The following is a 19548-nucleotide window of genomic DNA, read 5'->3' as shown; positions in this document are numbered from 1 at the left end:
TCCAATGACACAGAAAGAAATGAAAGGAAACTTCTTTATTTGGAAAGAGAACGTCCCTGGGACCTTGAAATAGCACTTTCAGTAGCATGGTAAAGCCCAAACCAGACTTGGGCAGCTAACAGAAGGGAATGTCCTAGTGTACCCTTCGCTTCTCCCATGCAATTAATAACTTACCTTCTACATACAATGAACTGTTACATATAACGTGCCTGAGCATGTGTGTGTCTATATCCATAAGTACACAGATACATACACATATGTATATCTAAGGTATATTAATCACTGTTCAATGATTACTTATTTTCCTCTCTAGTTTTAAAAAATAATTGTGAACTTAGAAACTGACTTGTTACCCTAAGGAAGATTGTGAGATGTGCCAATACAGGGAAAGGAGGGTAAACTTACCGTTTTTGAGAGACACTTTTGCTAGAGTTTCTGTGATGCTTCTTGATATATGAGTAAATTTCATACTGTCTCCTTCTTTCTCTCCTTGCAGTGGAATGGAGCATGTCTAAAGACTTTTGTCCTTTGGTTGGAGAAATCATCATGGAAAACCTGCAGACCCTGAGATGCACAATCACAGGACTTACAACGGTAAATGCCAAATCCTCCCATTAGGCTTCCCATTCCCCTGCCCATGATGTTTGTACTGGGATTTGGGTAGCAAATGCCTACTCTGGAAGCAACTGCCAACACCCAGTCCTCTGGCAACAACTGCCACTCGTTAAGTGTGATAGGTCTGGTATCCATAATCTGAACCCCACAAAGGAGTGAGCAGACAGCATGAACCACTTTGTAAGCTGCCATGTTCTACAGAGATCAGAAAAAGACTGGCCTCATGCAAGCCTTGAAAGCTGCTGCTTTCTGGATCACAGTCTAATCTTCAGGGGGGATCAAAGGCTCTGAGAGATCCAATTTTGACTCCCTGTCTGATGGTAAAAATAACAGCCTCCTCTAACCCTCACCCCCATAGCCTCAGTTGAGATCAGTCATCTATTGGAGTCATACAATTTCCTGAGAGAAATCCTTTTCCCTTGATTAAAAAAAAAAAAATCTGTCTAAATCTGCTTTCACAGAAAAGAAACTATATATGGTGGCACTACATTTCTCAGTAACCTGAACCAATTTAAACTGTGAATGAAAAACTGGAACAAACTGTGCTTATTTGTTTAACCAATCTAAACTCAAACATTAATTATTTATAGAACTCTAAGCCATATGAGCATATGCAATGCAAAAAATAAAAACAGCTAGCAAATCAGTTTGTACTGGAACAAACCCTGTATCTCCTCAAATAATTAAAATGCAACAAAACAATCATCAAAGTCATTTTTAATGAAAAATTTTTTAAAGTATACTTAAGTAAAACCTGTTTTTTTTTTTTGCTCCAATTCAAATCATTAATATCTTAGACCTTTTATGCAAGAGAGAGAGGGAGAATTTTGTTTTTGTTGCCGTTCTCCTAAAAGATTAGTCCGTTAAAACAGTTATCTATAAAGTGTAAACCTGAAACCCAGCATTAAAAAGCTGCATTTGGTTGCATCTCTTCAAGTTTGAACCAGCTTATTCTAATAGAATTCTTGGTGGTTGGGTCACCACCACAGAATCTTGACTTTTAGTCCTAATCACACGTCTATACCAGGGCCAAAACTGTGGATTACCAGAGCAAACAAACCCCTGAGTGGGTGGCCCCCAGAGATGCTATCGCAGAAGACTGATTCCCAACCCTATAGCTCACATGATGGAAGAGGGCCAGAAGAGAACCCCAGGGAATTTCCTTTGCTTAAAAGAAAAAGTGATATCACGTGATAAAAATGGAAAACTCTCCACAGAGAATTTCTCTAATATTTCAACTAATTTTTATAGGGATTAAGTTTTTCCACTTGGTCGTCCAATGAGAGCAATTCAGACACTATCCTAATCACATAAAAGCCTAGAAGGAGACTGACCCTTCTGCAGAATCGCCATAACCCTGAAGTACCTAGAAACCTGTCTTTAATGTTAAAAAAAATTAACTTTATAATATGGTAAGGCCAACATTATTAAAATTTCTAGCAAAGGCCCTACAAAGATGCGGTGGGCTTTTTTTGTTTTTTGGTTTTGTTTTTTACTTCAAACGCTATTTTATAATTCTCACAAGCAATGTTTTATCAAATGCTTGCTTCAAAAATGCCTCTTTGGGTTCGCTGGGGGGAAAAAAATAACTTGTCAAAGCAAAGCAAAAATAGGAAACTATACAGAACATTTGAAAAGATTATACATAAACAAAAACAACTCCTAAATTTTTGGTGTCAGAAGACATTAAAGAATATAAGCCATTGTTTTAAAGATGGTTTTAAAACTGAAGTGAAATCGAAGAATTAATTTAAAAGTTTTAATAGCTGAGCAGAGATACTCATTGCAGCATTATTTTTTTTATTTTAAAGATTTTTTTTTTAATTCATTTGAGACACAGAGATACAGAGAGAGAGAGAGAGCATGAGCAGAGGCAGAGGGAGAGGGAGAAGCAGGCTCCCTGCTGAGACAGGAGCCCGACATGGGGCTCGATCCCAGGACCCCGGGACCATGACCTGAGCCGAAGGCAGACGCTCAACCATCTGAGCCACCCAGGCGCCCCTCACTGCAGCATTATTTATTGTGGTGTAAAATGTGGAAACAATCTTAATGTTCAGCAGTGGGGGAGACTGGTTAAATAAATGACAGTTATTTGCCCACGGTGAAGTACTATGCAGCCACTAAAAAAATGAACCAGATCTGTGATGTACTAAACTGAAAAGATGTCCATTGTAACTTGTTAATTTTAAAAGCAAGTCGATCAGCTAATAAAAGTGATGGTGACTGCCTCCAGGGAGGGGAAAATAAGGAGAAAGGTGAGGAATTGCTGATTTGGGTAAACCTTGCAGAACTGTGTGTGACTTTTAATAATTAGTGTATAACTCAGGTAGAGGAAAAAAGGTAATTATGACATTCCAATTTTGAAAAAAGAAAGCTCATAGAAACTAAAGTCACCCCAAAGATGTGTATTACTACACATAAATGTAATAAGAAAAGCTAGAAAGCTAAAGCCTGGCTAGTGGATTTCCCAATGGATCAATGAGTTAATCAGACATAGGAACCTGCTTCTAGAGTAAAAGTAATTCAGTACAATTCCTAATGCATACATTCTCTCTATTTCGATACTTTTCAGGGCCAACAGTATTTTGTTCAAGTCTCGGCTTATAACATGAAAGGATGGGGACCTGCTCAGACCACGGTACCGGCATGTGCCTCGCCTTCTAGTAGGTGGTGGCTGTGAACCCTCTCAAGCCTGGCCACAGGCTCCAACCTCCCCCTCCATCCACCCTCAGGATACCATTGCCATTCCTTCTCCCCACTGCTTGGGACTAACAAGACCTCCTCAGAATAGCATCTGGGCCACATAATGAATGATTCCTCTGCAGAAATGTTCCCCTGGGAGGCAACTCAGTGGGATGAAAAGAGAGGGAATTTGGAACCAGCAAGACCGAATCTGATACCCAGGATACCTTTTCTTAGCTGTGTGGCCTACAAAAGTTCCTTAAACTCTCTCCATCTGTAGAATGAGTCCAATCCTACCTTTCCCAAGGCTTTTGTGGGGAGGTTGTGAATGACACAGCAGGAGTAGCGGCCCATTCTAGCTCTCTTCTCTCCTCCTCACCCCCTCACCCACATCAAATTGATAAGGGAATGGGATATAGCAAATCTTATTTATCTGACATTCTGTCAGAAGAAAACGCTTTCTTACTAACAGGCACTCCGCTACACTCTGCTACAAATATAACATTTGTAGTGATGGCTGAAAACCCCAGCAAAAGCCTCTTCTAATTATGTGATTAATAATTTATGTCTGGTATATTTGGTATCTCTCTATTAACCAGGAAATTTAATTAACCAGAAGAAACATCTCTAGATACACCATATGATAGATTTTTCTGCATAATAGCTCTAAATTTGTTTTCATTGTTTTAAAAACCTTCAGGAAGATGATAGTTCAAAATGGTATCATATACTTCTTGTAAGAGTGCAATCTTTGTGGGACACAATTTGCCATAATAAGAACAGTCATTTCTTTTTACTCCATAATTATTTATCTAGGAATCTAACCTAAGGAAACAAAGGCAGAACAAACAGTTATGAACAAATATGCACACTGTAGCAGTGTTATCAATATAGTGAAATACCATGTATAGAGAGAACAAATATCCAATATTATTTCAATGGTTAAATAAAGTATGATATATACATATACACATTATAGAACAAAATGAAACCACTAAAATGGTGTTTAAAAAAATTCACTGTGTGGAAGAAATTCTTTATAAGTTTTATGTAAAAACAAAATGCAATTTTTTTTCACATATTTAAGCTGTGAGTTTGATTATTATTAGGTAGGCCTGTCTGCACATAACTGTCAACATTTGACAGTGGATATTTGGGTTATAGGATTGTAGGCTCTTTAGTTGTTTTTTTTTTTTATATATTTATGTGTCATGTTTTATAACAACCCTTTACCTAGAATCAACCATGAATCAGGTGGCACATTATGGGCTTTCATCAGTGTCTCACGGAATCCTCACATGAGTCCCTCATCACTGTTCCTGTCTTGTGGATAAGCACCGTCATCTTCATCATCTGCATCACTCTGAACATCAGAGCCAACATAAGACTTACTATAATGCTGGGCATTAGTCTAAGAACTTTATGTGGATCAACTCATTTAATCTTCATAACAGACCCATTGGGGTGGTTTTTATTAGTAGTTCCATTTTACTGGTAAGGGAACTATTCACATAGAGGCACATGAATACATAGAGCCCAACATCACAAAATCAGCAAGCACTGAAGTCAGGCCCAAATCCTATGGCCCTTGTCCTTATCCACTATGCTGTCCTCCTCTATTAATAAAGAAATTGGGATTTAGAGAGGATGTTGCCTTGCCCAAGGTCACAACTCTTGCATGTGGCTGAGCCAGGATTCAAGCCTACACCGATCAAGCCCATGCCATGTCTCCTATGCTGTGGGAACTAGTGCTCTGCTATCAGGCAGACAAGCAGACTAAGAGCCAGCCAGCCAACCCTTCCCGACTGCCGTTTCTGGTGGATTCACATAGCTACACCAGGTGATACAGGGCTCTGGACCACAGACACCAGAGATCTCTAAGGCCCCTGAGTCCCATGGGCATTTGATGATTTAATTATTCCAGTCTTACTTGGACATCTTTTTTATTAAAGACATCAGAAACACAAACTAATAATATTGCAAGATTAAGATACTAAGGGAAACCATCTCATTCTAGGGAGAAAAAAAAGTATATATTGTTGATGAAGGATAGAAGGGACAGAAAAGAAAAAAAGAAAATGATAGTGTCAGCTGACCTGAAGGTGGGACAAGGGAAAACTTCCCACTCCGAATGCAAATTCTGATCTGCATATGGATGCATTACTTATAAGCATCAGATGTTCTACAAACTTCAAATTCTAATCAGACACTCTCCCTCACAGCCTATTTGAAAGGGCTTTCTCCAGAATGACAAGAACAGTCTTCTAGGACTGGGAAGAGTCACTTATTACTTGCTAATTAACATAGCAACTGCCAACCTTTCTAACATGGCCCATTTGACTAGTAGGGGTATCTGGCAAAGAACTAAAGTCCAAACATGTCGTTATAGTTGCTGCAGACATGCCATATCACTTGGAAAAGAGCAATATAAAAACACTCCAGCTCTATTTATAAACAGAGTATGACATTGTGATGCAACATATATCAGTATTCAGATATTTACTAGAGGACAATGTATTCTAACATGACAGAGTAATTGGAAATTTGGTAATATGTTCCAGTAAGCTATAAAACCTTTTTTTTATATTTTTACAAAAGGCCTTAATGTGTTTTTATAGACTTATGTTATATGGTATGGTACATAATAAGAGAAAAGGACCCAGACAGGCTTGTCTGAGTTACGATCAGGAAAGCCCTGATATCGCCCCTGAATGTAAGCTCTGCATTGTGTTGCAGTTGAAGTGTCTCATTACCAGAACAGTGAACTGTATTATGTGGCACAATCTGCTCTTTTCCTACCACACTAAGTTTATTCCTGTCAGGTTCCTGATTTCTTAATATATTTTCAATTTTCTCCCTCATCCCTAAAGTCTCCTATTTTATGTAGTCGTCAGAACCTTCCAAACATCTATGAGAAAAACTCATTCTTTCCAAAAACCTTGGCATCATGTCCACTGCTCACTTGGGCTGCAATTTAGCATTAGCAATTTTGAAATGTATCATAAAGTCATCAGCTTGAGCTTGCCTCTGATGTAATAGGGCTCAGCTCAAAGAGCCAGCTCCATTTCATCTCCCCTTGCGTTGATGGCAGTATTAACACTCATTAGAATATATTAGCATGTGCAGGGCCACATAATAACTCAACCACCCAGAAGTCTTACTCAAGCAAGTAAGTAACTTACTCCTCTTATCATGAGCACTAAAGACGCATTCACCCAACTGAGGGAACAAACTCATAATGGCCTTTGGGAATCCATGATAGCAGCATTTATGATCACTGTGCCCAAATACCAGGGACACTACAGATGAGAATGAGGATCACTTGGAGTTTGATTCCTCAGACATTTCCAAATTTCCCAGTAAAAGCACCCTTCCTAGCCCAGGCTACCTGAACACCATCCTTCTATTCACAATGCTTCACCAACATTTAATGAGTGTCCCTGATGTGCCCAGAATGTGCTTTACTTACATTATTTTTTTAAACCTCAAACAACCTTTTAAAATTTTCAAAAACTCACTTTACAGAGAAGAAACCTGAGGCAAAGAGAAATTTAAGTCACGGTTTCTGCCCACAAGCAACAGTCTACAGAAGGCACCTATGCCAATTCCCTGTCTCCAGAGTTGACCACAACTAAGCCACACCACACAAACTCCAACCAAGCTCTGACCCTCCTTCCCAAAAGAAACAAAACAAAACAAACGGTATAAGGAAACGAGCACTATATGGAGGGCCATGAGACTACATTATGGTCCTGGCTCTGCCCCAGACAAGCTGAGTAACATACAACTGGAATGGTTCTCTCTGGGCCTCAGTCTTCTAAGAGGTAAAATGGAGACAGGTACCTGGGGGCGGGGGGGAGCGTAGGAAGGAGGAAGGATTCAAAAATCTGAGGCCTCCTTCTTCAAAGGGAATCACCTGACAGGGTTAGAAACGATGTTTCCATACTCACTACTCAGGGAGTTCACTCTTCATCAAGGAATTCCCTTCTTTTTTTAAGTTATGATTTACATCATGCCATGTAACAGGCATTGCGCCGGATACCAAATAAACCTCTCATTTCATTCTCACAAAAAATCCTGCAAGCTAGATACTACGTTCATTTTTCACATTACAGAGTAGAGGCCCTGTCAGTGTTAAGTTTAGTGCCTTACAGACACTGAGCCAGGAGCCCAAAGAGCCAGCATTCACACCCAGTTTTATCTGACTCCAGAACCTGTGTTCTTTCTAACTGTGCTGGACTGTTAGGTCGTGGATGGGTCAATGAGTGATGTTTTTAAAACCTAACTTTAACCATCAGGACATCTGCCTAAGGTTCTGAACAAGGGACACTCCATATTTTAAAATAAATCTGGGGGGAGGGGAATTTGAAACTGGTTCAGTTAGAATTTAAGCCTCAGATACACTCATGAACTAACGGGCTTTACTAGAAGATAGTGACTAGCATTTTTAAAGAAAGCATTTCAATTAAGAAGTGCTTTAAGTTATTGCTTTTAAAAGGTTCAGAGAGTAAAACTGGGCTGGGGGCAGATAGAAGAAGGGATGGACTATGAAGTGACAGACCTGCTGAAAAAAAAAAACCAGAGTTGGAGACAGCAGAATTACCATCTTGACATTAGTCCCATACGGGTTATTACTCTTGATATCATTATAGCCAAATGGAATGAAAATAAAAGGGGGAGAAAAATCTCAGTGGGTATTGCAATTTAAATTTGCCATGTAAGCTAATACTGTATATTTAGAGACTGAGCAGACAGGGTGGTTGGTGGCTCCGAGTATGTGCAGGGCTTGCTGCGCCAGCTAACCAAAGCAGACATTCATTAGAGCAAAATGTAGATTTCCATTTCTTGGCATCTGACATGGGCTCTTTCCTTGGAAAGAAATGTCAATTTGGCCAAAAGTGTGAAACCTACAATAAAAGCATTGGGACTGTGCATTTCATCTAGTCTGCACATTCCCACCCCTTTCTTTCCTACTGTGGAAATCCAGTTGCGATTTGGGGTGCTGCGTGGAGAGGTGGCAGGGGAGGCTGATTAGGACCCGGGATGCTGAAAACGAGGGTAAGGAGCTGGGGGGTGGAATTTGGACTCCCAGAGTCCCTGTTTTCTTTTGGCCTTCAGTTACCACTTTCTCTTGCCCTAAAACTGCCCAACACAAAAAGCCAACCACAATTGCTGTTTTGCACAGGGCCCTGAACAATGGCAGCCCCAAGCTGTGCAAGTGCTGGGTGTTGATCCAGACCCAGGGGGTGTGAGCAGAACCCAGCTCCTGAGGCTAGGCCTCAGGAGAGAGGCCTGCCCCATGTTAAAATTTCATTGTGTCTGTTTCTTTTGTTCAATAGACTGGAAAGACTATGACGACAGAGAGCCCAGACACAGGGGACAGAGTGACATTTTGGAAGGTCTGCTGCAGCAGGTCCAAGCCCTTCATCAGCATTATAGCTGCCGGGGTAAGGATCAAAATCTGTGCTGGGCCACTGACTGAGGTCTCGGTGGCGCCGGTAATGTTAGCAGTTTCCTAACTGGGTCATACCTTCTCATTCATCAGGGAGAGAGATATTAATATTTGTACATCTGGAATCACTTTACAGCACTATCTTGCTTTAACCCTTCAGAAGAGACTTCCCTCTCTTCACTCCCTTGCTCTCTTTCTCTCTCACCCACTCTCCACAGAAAAGGTTTGAAAAAAAAGCTCAAGAAAAAAAAGCAGCTGCCCTTAGTTCCCTTCCCTTTGAATTGTCCCTTCACAAAACTCAGTGTGCTGGGTCTTTGGGATATTCACCCTCGAACTTTTCAGCCCCAAGGAAAATTCCATGAGCATCCCTGAGGAAGTTTAGCCGATTTTAACAGCAACAAGAAATCTTCATGTATATTTGCAATAAAGATGGCAACGTGATTTCACATCCACTGTCTCTTTTTCATCCTCATTTTGGCAATAACCACTAAGGCTAAATGACTTGACCAAGGTCACAATGCCAGGAAAATACAGAATCAGGATTTTGACCTAGGTTTTCTGTCTCTAAGTGCAGTCTTCCTGCTACACCTCATTTTTGTGTCCCACCCTGAACATCGGGACTGGGCACTAGATGTTGATCTCACCCTGAATTTTAATCTTCCCCTGTACTACTGCTTAGGAGAAAGGAGAGCACACACATCCCTAGACCTAGCCAACTATACCCAGAAAATCTCTGAGAGGCTTTTAAAAACTTCTCTTCTATCTGGGCTCTTCAAATGGGACAGGGTCAGGTTTCTGATCTGTGTAATGATTCGTGGAACAGGCACTTAGTTTTATTTGGAGAATTAAAGCCTCCATAAAGTTTTCATTTTCCATGCTCCTTCACCCATCAGATCCCAACTGCATTACACTCTCTAGATTCAGGGCACTGCTGGGCCGGCTAGGTAAGAAATCACGGTTGAAACTAAGAGACACTAGCTGAGTTTGAATTAGACATAAAAAATCATACTTGGTCTTAGCAAACAGTTGGTCCCTACTGTATATCTGTAACAACAGAGCTCTTCAGAAGTGTTGGCCATAGCTAGAAATGAGGACAAGTGTTTGCAAGAAAATAATATTCTTTTAATGAGTAGTTCATTAGAAAATATAAATGTGCATGGAAGAAGCTGAGAAGGAAACCCAAGTGGGTTTCATTCCCAGATCTGTAGGAAAACTTTACCCATACCATGGCCTTAACGATTCCACACTGACCAAAGTATACTCAGTTCTCTGTTATCGGGGCTCATTTAAGCAGGCCAGGCATTATCTAGGCTCCTTTCTCTCCGCTGCCTCTCCATCATTCCCCTGCCCATTGGTTCTTATATGCCAGGGAAAGGTAATAAAGCAACTGAGTAGATGATTCCTTGCAATTCATAAGCCACTTCGTGTTTGGTCTTTGCCAGAGGGGGAAAACTAAAACTACTCAGGAGAATGAGGGGTTTTCATATTATCTGAGGATTTAAATGCTCTCCCCATTACTATTAGGTTACTATCTAATAATCAAGAAACAATTATCTAGGGGTGCCTGGGTGGCTCAGTTGTTAAGCATCTGTCCTTCGGCTCATGTCATGATCCCAGGGTCCTGGGATCGAGCCCCACATTGGGCTCCCTGCTAGGCGGGAGGAGTACTTCTCCCTCTCCCACTCCCCCTGCTTGTGTTCCTGCTCTCGCTGTCTCTCTATCAAATAAATAAATAATATCTTTAAAAAAAAAGAGGGGAGAAGAAACAATTATCTAGACAGCCCAATTATTTCAATAGTTTCCACTCAACTTTTATCAATGTATATGCTATTCCCCCACAGGGATGTAAATATACACACAATGTCAGGAAAAATTTAAGTAAGGCATAAGTAGAACTTCCCAAAAAGGAAAAATATTTTTTATATTTAAATGTCCTCTGGACACTTAAACAGTACCTGAAGTGGTTTTTTTTTATTTTTAAGATGCTCAGCTGAAAAAGGGTCTCTGGTCAGTAAGTTTGGAAAATGTTGCATTATATATCCCTTTCCTGGAAATGTAAAATTGGCATTACAATATTAAAGACTCTAATAAAGAGACATTTTGAATTTGGTTAAACAAGCATTTTCCAAACTTATTTGTAAAGTCATTGTAAAACTTTTTTCACAGAGTTAGTGTTCCAAGGCAAAGACTTTGGGAAATGCTGACCTATAATATGCCAAGTTAAAGGAAATGACCTCATACCAAAAAAAAAATGGAATGATTTTCAAGATAATTTAACATTACTCTGTCTCAAATGATAAACCAAGGATAATTAGGTATTACATACAGAAAAACTACAAAATTGTTATTTGAAATACTCAACTACAAGAGGGAGGCAAACCAGAAAACAGACTCTAACCTACAGAGAACAAACTGAGGGTTGCTGGAGGGAGGTGGGTGGGGAGATGGGCTAGATGGGGGATGGGTATAAAGGAAGGCACTTGTGCGGAGTGGAGCACTTGGTGTTGTATGTAAGTGAAGAATCACTGAATTCTACTCCTGAAACCAATATTACACTATATGTTAACTAACCAGAATTTAAATAAAACTTGAAACATAAAGTAAAATAAAATACTCAAGTATGTTGAGATCTGTGTGGTTGAGTGCATATACAAATCTTACAATTAGGAAAAAGAATTATTTCAAATCCCAATTCTACTACTTTCTAGCTGTGTATCCCTGAGAAAAGCATTTGACCTCTCTGAGCCATAGCTTCCCCATCAGAAAAAATCAAGATAATAGTATCTATCTTTCAGGATTGTTAGGAGGATTAAATTAGATAATGCATTAATAGTGTAGGCACTTCACAAACTCCAGTTTATTTTCCTTCCATTGCTCTTCCAGATGAAGAATAGAGCCTCTCTTTCTCCTTGGCACTTTACTGATACATCCTAGAATTAAAGTGTAATCACTGACTGCATTGTAATGAGCCTGGAATGCTCAGTAAATACACAGTGTATTCCAAATGCAGAAGTAATAACAAAACAACCCTCCTAATACCAAAGCCCTACATGGGAGATACCAAAACCCACATTAATTTCTGTATTTTGGCTAAAGAAGTGACCACAGTTAATCTGCATGTTCAGTACTGGGATGCAAATTCACTGGAGATGTTGAGCAGCCTTTATTGCTCACACGGTTTATGCCCCGACATACATGATGAGTCATAAAGAAGCCAGTTGTATTCACCATAGCAGTGCCCTGTGAGAGTGAATTTCAGTTATCATCCAATTTCTCAGCTCGCAAACATCAACTGAAACACAGCCTACTATGTGTCAGGTGCTACACATATCAATATGGATAAAATAAACTCCCTGTGTGCCAAGCACTTGAAAGCTAAAGAATTACTGCATTTGGAGCCCAGAAAACCGACCATTGTTCCAGAGCCCTGAGCGACGCAGAGACAGAAGCCAGAATAGAAGCCACTGTATCAATGGCTCAGTGTGTCAGTACAGACCCTGAAACAGTTAAAGATGAGCTATATCATGCTGCAGTAACCAAATGACCCCCCAAATATTTACTTCTCCCACAAGCTATATGTCTACCACTGGTCAGCTGAGGGCTGTCCTGTGTTGTCATCATCCTTTCTCTAGAAATTTTACCAGCACCCACGGGAGAAGGAAAAACTCCTGAATGTCTCATATGGACAGGACTTTATGTGTGTCACTTACATTCAAAACTCATTGGCCAGAACTGGCCACATGGCTACACCCAACGACAGCGTTCCAAGAAGTCAAATTCTTTCATGTGCCCAGAATGGAGGAGACCCGGAATATTTAATATTTGCACAGGCCCCTTTCCCAACCAGTAGTAGTAGTTCTCAGTTTTCTTTTTGTTTTTTCAGTTTAATCTTCATTTTAATTTACATGATGTATGATTATAATGTGAGAGGGATCTTAGTGTAAGCAGCTAAGATCACGGATTAGCTGGGTTCAAATTCAGACTGGACATTTACTAGCTGTGTGACCTTGAGCACTTACCTACCCTCTCTATAACTCAGTTTGCTCACCTGTAAAATGCAGATAAGAATTATCTATACTTGGGGCACCTGGGTGGCTCAGTCCGTTAAGCTTCTAACTCTTGGTTTTGGCGCAGGTCATGATCTTGCAGTCATGGGATCAAGCCCCGCATCGGACTTTGTGCTCAGTGCAGAGTCTGCTTCAGATTCCCTCTTCCTCTCCCTCCTGCTTGTGCTCTCTCTCTCAAATAAATAAAATCTTATTTAAAAAAAAAAAAAGAATTATCTATACTTGTCAGCCATTTTTTAAGGACTGAATGACTTTTTTTTTTAAAAGATTTTTTTTATTTATTCATAAGAGACAGAGAGAGAGAGGCAGAGAGAGAAGCAGGCTCCCCGCTGAGCAGGGAGCCCGATGCAGGACTCGATCGCAGGACTCTGGGATCATGACCCCAGCCGGAGGCAGACACTTAACCATCTGAGCCTCCCAGGCCCCAGGACTGAATGACTTTAAATAAGTAAAGCACTTAAGAGCTTTATTATTTAAAGAAAGAAATTCCTCCCATTCTCCATTTTTTATTCCCCAAAGGCTCAATTCTTTTAGCCAGTTATTTTGATATTTTCTTCATATCTCTAAATAACATGTTTATATTGCTAATCTTTGATTTTTTTTTTAACGAGGCATTACCTAAGAAAAGCTGATTTCTCTTTTTTCCCCTCCCCCCTTACTTACGGATTACAATTCCTACCCTTTGTCCTCCTAATATATTTGTATTGTAATTTTAGTAAGATCAGTATTTATTGCTTACATTATACTGATCACTTAATTCTACGATTATTTTCCCTTCCTGGACAACTTGTTGTTCTCCCTGTACTTAACAGTTATCTTTTATTGTATGCTTGTTTGTTTTTCTATGTGGTTATAGCTAATTAATCCCCAAGCTATCCTCCAGTTATGTCAATTTTCTCTCAATCCAATCGAATATATTAGTACTGTTTCAATTGCTTCTTCTTAAAGAAACCTCTCCGAGCCCTCTGACCCACTCCAACCTAGACTGGTTGCTGGCTGCCTGTGTCTGGCGCGCAGCTGGCCCCGTAGGATCTCCTTTCAACCACCATATTGAGGACTCTTCTGGCCACCCTCCAATCTTGGATCGCTTCTTTTGGTATCCCATGTCTTACTTTTTCTTGGTTAGTTCTTCATTTTGGTGGAGTCCTTACTCTAGTAATTTCCTGAGAGGATTCTTGGGAGCTAACTTTTGGATACACTGAATGTCTAAAAATGCATTTATTCTACTTACCACTTATTTAAGGTTTCAGTTAAGTACAGAATTCTAGGTTGAAATAATTTTCTGTCAGGTTTTGAAGGTGCTGCTTTGTCCTTTTCTAGCTTTCAGTACTGAGAAGTCTGATGTTTCATTCTGATTCCAGAGGTTTTGTAGGATACCTTTTTTTCTTCTTCTCCGGCAGGTTTTTAAGTTGGGTTGTTTTTTTTTTAACTTCGGTACTCTAAAAACTGCTTTGATATTCTCATGTCTCTGAATAACATGTTTATATTGCTAATTCTTGATTTTTTTTTAATTTGAGGCATCACCTCACTAAGGAAGGATGATTTCCCTTTTTCCCCTCCCCGCCTCTTACATGCACATTATAATTCCTAACCCTCATCCTCTTAATATACTGAATAATATTAAAAATGCACTACGCCTTCGTGTGCATTGTACTGTTGTCTGTTGTGCTGGGCACCTGGCAAACCCTGTCAATATGGGAAGCTACACCCTTCAATTATGGGATATATTCTTAAAAGTTAATTATTTCTCCCCCTCTTTTTTCCTCTGCTCCCTCCTACTAGGACTCATAGCCTGATGTTGAACCTCCTAGGTTAGCCCATTAATTTTTCTTTTTCTCTTCTGCTTTCCATCCCCATGCCCTTATTCTCTTTCTCAGGAATTTCTGCAACCTTATTTTCTAAGCCTTCTATTGGGTGTTTCAGTTTTTGATAGTATATTTTTTAATTTCCAGTGCTTTCTTTTATTCTCTGAATGTTTCTCTTAAAAACTCCTATCCTTTTCACAAGGATGCAGTGCCTTTGTTTCTCTCTCAGGCTATTAATGATAGGCTTCGTTTCATTTTATAGGTTCTTCTCTCAGCATTCTCTCTCCTCTAAATTGCTCTTTTGTTTATTTGGTTTTGGCCTCTGTCTTTCCTGTTAGATGTTTTTCACATCTGCCTGGTGATCCTTGGATGTTCACCGAGATTTAAGAAAAGAGAGCTCAGTAGCTGTTGGGGAGCTCTGAGCACATGGATAGGGCTTTTTATCTATAGGCTTCACTATAGGGTGATCTGGCATGGCCTTTTCTTTCAGAGACCAATGAAAGCACTGTCAGGAGCTTTTGAGTGAATTCTCTTAGTCTGGTCAGAGTCTCCAGAATGTTTCTGCCAGTGTCCTTCCTGGAGGGTGTAAGTTTGAGTACCAGTGTTCTGAGAGTCTGATGGGGAAATAATCTGTATGGAAACTTTCATTTCATCCACCTGTTTTGGGTACAGTACTACTCTCCCACCCTCATTTTTAACTGTACTCCATGTCTCCCACTCTAGAAACCCGTTTTTATATTTTTCAGAGAATAAGCCACTAGCTTTTTTTCTAGAGTGGGGAAGGGGTATTTGTCCATCTATGCAGGTTATAGGAGGAAATCTAGAAGTCTGACTGCTTTTTAAACAGACTTCAACAAATCCCTCTGATTTTAGCTCCACAGTCATCCCCCACTTCCAGCAGTTGTGGTGCCCAAGGGGTGAATCGGGTTACTTCTCAGCCTTCTTCACTGCTGGCTTAGGATTCATCTTTCTCAAGTCTGCTAAATCCATCTGTCCATCTGCTTTCCAGCTACCAACGTTCACTTGCTTTTGTTCCCTTTCCCATCTCTTTGTCTTTATAGATTTATGTAGTTTCCTTTTTTAAATCTCTTTACTCTGGTTTTAGTGAGATTCAGGGAGAGAGTAGCATGTAATGAATATGTTCAATATGTTGCCTTTAACCGGAAGTCCCAGCAGCATCATTTTCAAGCACAGTGTGACCAGCCAAATTCATGTTCAAGTCAGAAAAAAATGTTTTTGCTTTGTTCTGCCAGGAACAACCATTACCAGCACTAGCCTGAAGCTGGCATGAATGCTTGTGTCAGTCAGCTCATTCCCAACTGCTCCTATAGGATCATAAGGAGAAGCACACTGGGCCTCAGCCACAGGCTATCCGCCCAGCTTTCCATGCCTAACAGCAATGATGTAGACCATGTTCCCACCCCAGTGACACATCTGTCCGAAGTCTGGTGATGACCCCAACAACCTCAGCTTCCCTTCATGACACAGACTATGAGAACTGAAATCAGTGATCATTTAGCTCAGCTCCATGGAGTACTGTTTGTAAAGATTATCTGGGGACGTCTGCAAGTTTTATCAGTGAAAGCTCCAGGTTGTAAACAGAGATAAACAGAAGCAATGGATGATTTGCTCATCAATATAGCCATAGTGCATTATAGTGTACAGAAAAATATTTGTTCAGTAAATTAATGTCTCGGTTTTTCTGGGTACTGGCTTTTCAGTCTTGAGCAATCCATTCTAACCTCTCAATCTGTTTCTTCTTCGGAATAATAATGATGACAATCATACCAATGCCTACAACTATTTTTGTAAGCCAACATATACACTGGAAAAAATTGCCCCAGAATGCTAGCCGTGGTTGTACTGAAGTGGGTGGAGTTTTGTTCTTTTTATCTGTTCTCCAGACTTTCTGTAATGTGCCTATATTAATTGTATAATGAAAAAAAATTAATGGAATATATAGACTAACAAGAAGAGCTTTGCCAACATTGAGAAATGTATGAATATTAAATGCAGTGGGAGGAAGGCAAAGATTTGATTCCATTTCTTTTTATCCCACATTATAATAAATCACTCATCTGGAAAATATAAACAAAATGCCTAAGTGGTTTCCCCTGGAGTTATAAATGTTACTCATCTCCAGCATTTTGGAGGAGCTGATCATTAATTGAGGTAACCACTGGCAACTCAAGATATAAGAGCTTTTTGTAGGAATGAATGAGCTGAATCCCTACATGAAACTGAGGATAAGTGACACCAAGGGAACAGGGAAGAGGAAGGCAGGGAGGTGGGAAGAAGGTACTGGGAGTGTTGCATTGCCAATGGAATTTACAGTGTATTTTTTTCTGTGTTTCAGAAACTTCAAAATTACAAACCACAGGCCGCAAGCAGTCAGTCTCAAGGAGCCTGAAACACCTATTCCATTCCTCAAATAAGTTTGTGAAGACCTTAAAACGGTGGGTCCTATTGCAGTTTTTCCAGGAAGTCTTAATTTCTCAGGAATCAGCTGGTTTGGATTCTTAGTAGCAACATGATAGAAATTTCCTCTGTTATTAAAAGAGCATGAAATTCACTTTTCTCCTGAGAATTAGGGCAAGGTAATAATTTCGCTGAGTTCTAGCCTGTGAACATGTGATACTGAGCAGCACTATGATCATAGGTATATTTTAAATGATCTTTTATCATGACCAAAAATATGTTTTTCCATGATTCAAGCTTGGTAGAAGAGACACTTGAAGACACTTCTTTATTTTGCTTTTTCTTTTTAGGGGACTCTACTTAGCCGTTATATTTTATTACAAAGACAATATGTTAGTCACCAATGAAGATCAAATACCGATTGCTGAAATTGATGACTCTCACACCAGTTCCATTACACAAGATTTTCTGTGGTTCACAAAGGTATACTGAGTTCTGACTTCATTTTTCCCCAGTTTGCACCAATGCTTCTGTGCATAAATCTCTGAAACCTTTGTTGAGGAGTCTCCAGTGATCAAAGTATTGGGGTGGGAGTAAATTCTCTCAAAGGTCTTCTTTCAGCCCTGATATGCCCTGTGCCATAAAAAAATGTGAAAGTAGCATCTACGCTACATTTTCAAAGCAAAGAAGCTCACATTCTGTCAGACCGTGTCTCCACTATTCTGAGTTATGGGATCATTTGGCAAAGACTAAAATGTGGATCTGACTATTTCATTAACATTCAGATCTTTTTCCAATTGGACAGAGATCAAAAAGTTGTTTTGCATGTATCTGAAAATGGACTGGAGAACAAACATCAGGGGTCAGGTTTCCTTTTCCCTGCTTTTTGCTTTGATGCCACAACCTAAATCATGTACTGGCTTGGATGATGATATGACCTCGTGACTTCTTTTGCAGCTGTCTTGTATGTGGGAAGATATAAGGTGGTTGAGACAAAGCGTACCTATCTCCATGTCCTCATCCACGGTGCTGCAAACTCGGCAGAAGATGCTTGCAGCAACGGCCCAGCTACAGGTGAGGGGCCAGGTTTCAACCCAGATTCCCAAGGAAATCTTAGAAAAGCTTGGTCAGTTCAGTTACCAAGCCCACCTGGAAAGGAAAAGGACAGGCTCCTTTCTCTTTTAGATCCTTAAGCATATAAAGGCTTCTTACGCAGTCTGAGCTGCACATCTGTTCATGTAGGGAAACTGTGCCTTTGGCAATTTCCTGGACAAGGAACAAGGGTCTCTCTTCAAGAGTCTGGGAGTGACCCCCTAAACAAGAGGTGAGACTTGAGTTCTGGATTTGATATTAATCAGTCAACTCATTTCTCCTTTCTGGGCCTCAGTTTCATCACTTGCAAAATAAGAGGAGTTTGGCTCAATCACAGGACAAACCTTGCTGCTCTGGCATCCTATGCATCTAACTACTGTATAGAGATGGAAAAAGAGACCAGCAGACATTTTGAAGAGTTTCTTGGCTTGATCTTTTGTTAAAGCACAGGAGTTTGCATACATTTTTGCTTAGAAAGAAAGAAAGAAAAAATTCTTAGAAGCTTACCTTTAATCCTGAATTTATTCGTCCTTCCATATTATTAACCTAATCAGATCAGGTCCCCAAGCCCTACAAGAATATTTATAGGTTACAAAGCCCCTCCTAAAAATGACACTGAATTTTAACCAAGTTCTTCTGGGTTTCCTTTCATTGTGTTCTGGTATTACCTGAATTTGTGGAGTCTGTAAGAGAGCACTGAGCCTTTATCAGCAATGGGTATTTACCTACAAAGCTGTCAGTTACACAAACCCCAGAAATACACATAACAGGAATCTATGTAGCTGTGTTTGGCCAGGCCATACCAGCCAAGGCATAAAAATAGGATCATAACAACAAAAAAATATTTCTGTGGCTCCACCCCCACCGGCAATTATAGGAACTTCATTTCTTGACCCACACAATAACAGTTCAGCCACCTGAAATAGTAACAATTATTGTGTTGCTATTCTGATTCTGAAAGGCAACTCTTACTCCTCCTGTGCTACACTCCATTGCATGAACAGCTTACTGCCTGTGTGCTCAGTGGCCTCAGAGATTTTAGCAAACATGCTATTTCAACTCACTCTTGACTACAAAATCTTCTTCAACTCAAGGAAAAGTTCTTGGAGCTAGGCCATGATGACTGTACTGAATTCAAAGTGCCCTTTCCTTTCATCACTGATCAGCTTGAGTTGGAACAAGCCACTGTACCGCAAACTGCTCTTTCCTTAGGATAATATTCATTCCCAGAAGGCTCCTTGGTACCTTACTTCTTTCTCAGGAGACTCAGACACCTTAGTGGACTCTTCATTAACCCATCATACAGCCTAGACATGTTTGGATCACAGACTGAACAAGCTTAGAATTTCCAATGGGGCTCTTTATTCCTAGAACACATTCATCTCGTATCAGTAATATGAGAAGAGTCTGGCTATCA

At 40.1% G+C, this 19548-nt stretch overlaps 1 protein-coding gene across 1 annotated transcript in view; it reads left to right on the top strand.

The window, feature by feature from the left end:
• ANKFN1 (ankyrin repeat and fibronectin type III domain containing 1) overlaps positions 1-19548 on the top strand; it is a 156141-nt gene that overhangs the window by 84644 nt on the left and 51949 nt on the right. The window contains exons 6-11 of the mRNA XM_035026784.1: positions 497-594; positions 3188-3278; positions 8637-8744; positions 16978-17077; positions 17390-17522; positions 17997-18113. Of these exons, the coding sequence (XP_034882675.1) occupies positions 497-594; positions 3188-3278; positions 8637-8744; positions 16978-17077; positions 17390-17522; positions 17997-18113 (647 nt within the window). The remainder of the gene's footprint in view (positions 1-496; positions 595-3187; positions 3279-8636; positions 8745-16977; positions 17078-17389; positions 17523-17996; positions 18114-19548) is intronic.

This window comes from Mirounga leonina, unplaced genomic scaffold (genome assembly GCF_011800145.1).
Source record: "Mirounga leonina isolate KUSES-001 unplaced genomic scaffold, KU_Mleo_1.0 Mir_200, whole genome shotgun sequence".
Classification (NCBI taxonomy): Eukaryota; Metazoa; Chordata; class Mammalia; order Carnivora; family Phocidae; genus Mirounga; species Mirounga leonina.
This window is presented reverse-complemented; position numbering and strand designations above follow the sequence as displayed.